General features: G+C 44.0%; 2 protein-coding genes across 2 annotated transcripts in view; both read right to left on the bottom strand.

Moving 5' to 3' along the window:
• MELLADRAFT_102515 (uncharacterized protein) overlaps nt 1-413 on the bottom strand; it is a gene marked incomplete at both ends in the record, with an annotated part of 2,201 nt that extends 1,788 nt beyond the window's left edge. Inside the window, 2 exons of the mRNA XM_007405068.1 lie at nt 46-316; nt 339-413. Of these exons, the coding sequence (XP_007405130.1) occupies nt 46-316; nt 339-413 (346 nt within the window). The remainder of the gene's footprint in view (nt 1-45; nt 317-338) is intronic.
• Nucleotides 414-2,904: 2,491 nt separating this feature from the next.
• MELLADRAFT_102514 (uncharacterized protein) lies at nt 2,905-4,426 on the bottom strand (the record flags this gene model as incomplete). Its single annotated transcript, XM_007405067.1, has 3 exons — nt 2,905-2,982; nt 3,069-3,126; nt 3,189-4,426. The coding sequence occupies 3 exons, from the start codon at nt 4,424-4,426 to the stop codon at nt 2,905-2,907; spliced, it is 1,374 nt and encodes a 457-aa protein (XP_007405129.1).
• Nucleotides 4,427-5,234: the final 808 nt, after the last annotated feature.

The raw sequence follows: 5,234 nt of genomic DNA, 5'->3' as shown, positions 1-5,234 counted from the left end.
CTGCTGTATTATGGTGAAGGACGCCAATAAAGGTTTCACTCGTACCGACGAAAACCTTGTGCTCGGCCTCGTAGTACATGTTGAAGTCGGCGGAGTCCTTTGCTGGTAGGAAGCGGGCTTTGATGCAGTAGCATTCACCTTCATGTGGAACTTGGAGGGATGAACAGTACGCCGTGAATTTGCCGTCGTACTCTTTCTTATTGTCCCCGTTCCAGCCGTTACAGGTGATGGCGGCCGTGCAAGAGCGGTAGGAGTAGTTTCGGTTGTCTGAAGGGGGGTGTTGTAGAGGAAGATAAGTGGGAGCTACATTGGAGTACTGAGAAAGGAAAAGTACGAACCACAGCACTGTTCTCAACGATACCAGAAACCGTAACGACGTGCGACTGTTTGAGCGGAATGTTGGAACCAGACATTGAGAGAGTAACGGAGAGGTACAAAGCAGTATCAGGTAAGGGGTGTTGGGTTAAGTATGGTGGAAACAGAAATAGAGAGAAATGTAGATGACGGGAAGTAGTCGAAGAATTTGTTATGATGAGGGGGCTGTATTTATAGTACCATGTGGTGTACACGCAGGCAGGAAGGAGCGTATTAGCGCTGATGGATCGGTGAGTAGGTGGGATTGGACTGGAATTGGTAAGCTGAGCCGATGAGAATGGCAAGAAGCTGTGTAACATGACGTAGTGGTCAGGTAGGAAAAATGTCCGGTTTGGTGCGTGGCAGGCTCGTGGCGAACGTGATCGGGTGGTTATTAAAAAGGGTTTAAACATTCAGCGAATTGGCTGGGACGGGGGAACTCACGATGCGTGGCATTGAGATTGGTTGCGAGTTGATGAGGCGAAGAGAGTTGGCTCTGAAGATGACGTCATGCGGAGACGGAGTGAGAGGTGAGGAGCAGTGAATAGTAGCGATGTGAGCTGCTAGTAGTCAGCTGAGATGAGAAGATAATATTGGGAAAGTAATGAGCTAGGCATCGTCAATGATCCGTAATGTGCAGCCTGATAGGGGGCTGAGAGTCGAGTAGGGATAAAGTAGAGGTGTCGAGGGTAGTATAGGGAAGTATAGGCGGGGCACAGTATAAGGGACGTGTAGAGTGGGGGAATGGGATAATTAAGGCTTGGGGTTGGGGATAGTGGGCAAGGACATTTATTTAAGCATATAGAATTGGGAAGGATCTACGATGGACGAGAGAGGAGGGTGGAGGACAAACCTCAAACCCGGATACAGCCTGTACAGACTGTACAGCTCAATACACAACCCAAAATTGATCAACTATGTAGGAGTAGTATCAACATAGGATCGACTTCGCTCGTACTTTCTCTTACTCAACTCAGCTCACAATCATTTGGAATCACATTAACTCAAATGCAATCGATTTATAGGACATCTGAGAGACGGTGATCAATCAATTGGAGTCAGGTTTTGGACTTTCTTAACTGCTGGTTTTCGGGCTCAAGATAATTTTTCACTTGGTTTTGTGCTAGGTCTCAGGAATCAGGATCAGGATCTGTCAGGATCCCGGCATCGCGATGGTGATGCCCCTCTCAGCCAATAAAATCAGCGGCTTTAATCTGAATCGTTTTCATTCAAGAGGGTCCTGTTCAAACAAACAAAACCAGCTGGACTCGATGGACTCAAACATATCGGACTAACTACTTAGCCAGAGCTTGACCAGTTGAGCCACTCCCATCCCTCTCTTTCCTAATATAGATTGATGCCTGATATCTGATTCATGATCAGTTCTTTTTCCAATCATTTATAAGTGAGAGCTTGAGGGACGTGAAGAACAAGAACTCGAGAGTATTGGAAATTGAGTTTTTGAAGTAACAGCCGTTTGCGATGGCGAGAGAAAGAGAGGTCGAGAACCAAAAGCAATCAAATTCGACGATGACATTTTGCCTGGCGATTTGATCGGTGGATTAGTCGATTGAGAGGGACTAATAAGTTCAACTGCCTTTGGAAATTTTTTGCATCCACCACACAACTGAGTCTTGAGGACCTCAAATTGGGCTGAGCAGATAAGACAGGATACCATGTTGTTGACTTTGTTTGGGTTATCCTTGCTCCATTGACACGGGTCATAGAGTAATTGAGTTCTCTCTCGACCTGGGTAATCTTCACCACAACAACAACATAGAGGTGAATCGAGATTGGTATTGGGTACCATCATGAAGAATAAAACAGCGATGATCAATCAAGCTAGTGAGAAAAGCTAGTGGAACAGGAAATAAGATCCCAGTGGATAACACTGTGGGGATTTGGACTTGTGGTTGAACAAGACTGTCCGTGCAAGAATCTCCACCTAGATGGCCCGTCCACAAATGGAAAGGAAGTTGGAACTCAAGTGTGTATAGTTATCAGGTATCATTATTCATACTTCTAGTTTACTTTGTTGTACATATAGAGTCAAAGAAAGATGATGAGCAAAAGAGCAAGCAAGTGCTCAATAACTACGACTGGTCTCCTAGCTTCTAATGTGATCTGTTAAGCTTTCATGAGGTTGGGATGATGATGACAATCAGGAGTGTCTGAAGCTGTCTGAAGCCTTGTAGCTTGAACGAGTTCATTAGAAAACATGATGAGGGGGGTCAGGGAGTTGTGTATTGAGTTGTACAGTCTGTACAGACTGTATCCGGGTCTGAGGTTTGTCCTCCACCCTCCTCTCTCGTCCATCGTAAGGATCAGCAACTAAGGACTAAATTCGACGAAACTATCAATGACCCAAGACGAACTACACATTTATTATAGAATGGCCTCACAAAGACATTGCTGTTCATTAGAAACAAATGAATTTCGATCAAGGTTAATCATTGATTTTGAATGATACGGTACTCAAAGTAATATGCACACGTGCATAGTTTCCAAAACATAAGTTCAAAGTGTCTTTTTTGCGGTAGCTCTGTTTGGCTATATCATCTGCGTCATCGCACGGTTACAACTCTTATCACTTTCCATGGAAATCGAGGGAATTTTACATTTAAGTATCTAATCAGACAACAATCAAATCCGAATCCAAAATTGCTCAATCAAGAATGCTAGGAAGCTTGGGGTTGAAGACAGTCAAAACACACGACGTCCAAAATACTCGAGTCCGTGAACTCTCCTAGGAAATCCATGAAAATTATAATCCTTCATTCAATTGTTTCCAGCCCCAAATCAACCTGGACATGACCTCGGATGGTATGTTGTACCTTGAATCCATCCAAACCATGTATATCAGAAGTTTGTCTGGAGTCCATTCCCAGACATCACTATCGACCTTGATATCTTTGAGCTTGAAAGCAACTTCAAAATTCAGATCTGGCCAATCATTCATGTAGCTCTTCAAGTATTCCCATCCCCCATTTAAAAGTTTCTTCCTGCTTTTGCCACTTGGGTTGTTGTATCTTGTCATCAGAAATCCAATAAAAGTGGGTACAAATTTCTGCTTGGCCCGACAAAATGCTCTTTCTATATCACTAGATTCTATACCAACAGGTTTCTCTGCCACAATTCTTTGTATTAATGTATCTCTCAAGACAATGAGCCATCCCTTAATTCCCTCCCCAAATGCAACACTATCTTTGAGCACCATTTTTCCAACCCTTGACAATATAGACATATCTTCACGTATTGCAGTGTTGGTTTTCTTACCGTGAGGGTCAATCACATTTTGATATTTTCTTCGAGATGATGGTAATTTTTCATGCCGACTGCTATATGTCCCTGGGACTTTTGTCTCCTCTGGAACCTTGAACTTTTGCGTGGGATGAAAGGGTGGGCCAATCTTTGGGTGAGGGTTATCTAGCTTGATAATTGCGGGTTTTTGTACAGATGAGTCACGTGTTGGAATGCCTTGAGCTGAACTCGGCCCTGAAAATCTAGGTAGCCTATGAGTTGGAACTTGATGAATATGCAGATTTCTTGAACCAGAGCCTTGAAGGGGCTGTGTCAAAAAACTAGATAGAAAGGGTTTGAGCATCAAGTTGTTAGAGGGTAAGGTGTTGTGATGATCTCCTAGTAGATGTGATACTGGTTTTGTGACACTGATATGTATGTTTTGATGATCCAGCCACGTTTCAACATCTGGTGTGGACCCAAAGGAAAGCTTTTCTTGTGGTATATGTTTGAACAGATTTGTCTTTTGAATTCCTGATGTGTCAGAAAATTTATGGTTTTTTGGTGATACTACATTTTTTGTTGTGAGTTCAGATGTTGGTCCAAGTGTTAGATCCAAAGGATTGGCAAGTTTTGAGATTGTAAATGATGGTGCAAGTGTTGATGACAATGGATCTACTTTGCCAAGTTGTGATATCTTGATGGTCCCATGGTTTGATGTTCCTAATCGTAAGGTAGTGTCTAGATTTTCCGCGAGATAACTTGGTCTTGTCAAGACTGTGCACAAGGTTATGAAACCTATAATTACAGTTGAGCATAATGAATGTTGCATTCTTCTGTGACGCTGTTGAGTCGGTGGAGTTCTCATGAAAGCTTAGCTGATCGCAATAATGAGATATGAACACAAGACTCGCAAATTGAGTCCAATCTTGTCACTGATGACTTGGGCTCGCAAAAGGATTCAACGCTAGCAGATTTAGTCAAATGTTTCAGTATCAAGATCCACGAGAGTCCTAACAGTCAAAGGTTAATGTAATATGAAACCCCCTCATGATCATGCATCAGGTACTTGGAACAGAAACTAGCAGCAACTACACCACAAAGACACTTATTTGCGTCAGGGCGTCGGGCATGTCCGAGATTGGGGACATGACCCGACGTCCACTAACGGGGTGCTGGCTAGACGTCTGAGCTTGTATATATCCGCACCGCATCCTGAAGATGCACTGATGTCATCCTAGCCAGGATGAAGTGCAAGCACACTGTGCTTGGAAGACCTACAGATGCCCAATCAAGTGGGCACCCTTCCAGCACACTGCGGACAACCACTCGCGATCCAATGTATGTTACCCGTATGATGGAGGCAGGACAGCCACCAGCAGTCTCAGGACTGGGTGCCCAATTAGCACCAGAGCAAAGGACATTGATGAGGAGGACAGTTGAATTTGAAAACTGATTTGGTCAAATGACATCATCATCACGTGGTGACTTTGACACTTTGACCCGTACCAAAGGATTTTCATCACTTCTTCATCTTTTTGCTTTGTTCTCGTTTCCCCACTCCCGGGAGTCCTCTAAGGTCACCCTGACGACTACGCTAGCACTGCCGTCTTCCGCCATCCTTCCTCTTGGTTCCGGTC

Source organism: Melampsora larici-populina, assembly GCF_000204055.1.
Source record: "Melampsora larici-populina 98AG31 unplaced genomic scaffold MELLAscaffold_3, whole genome shotgun sequence".
NCBI classification, from domain to species: Eukaryota; Fungi; Basidiomycota; class Pucciniomycetes; order Pucciniales; family Melampsoraceae; genus Melampsora; species Melampsora laricis-populina.
Note: the sequence above shows the minus strand (reverse complement) of the source record. Positions and strands in the feature narration are given on the sequence as shown.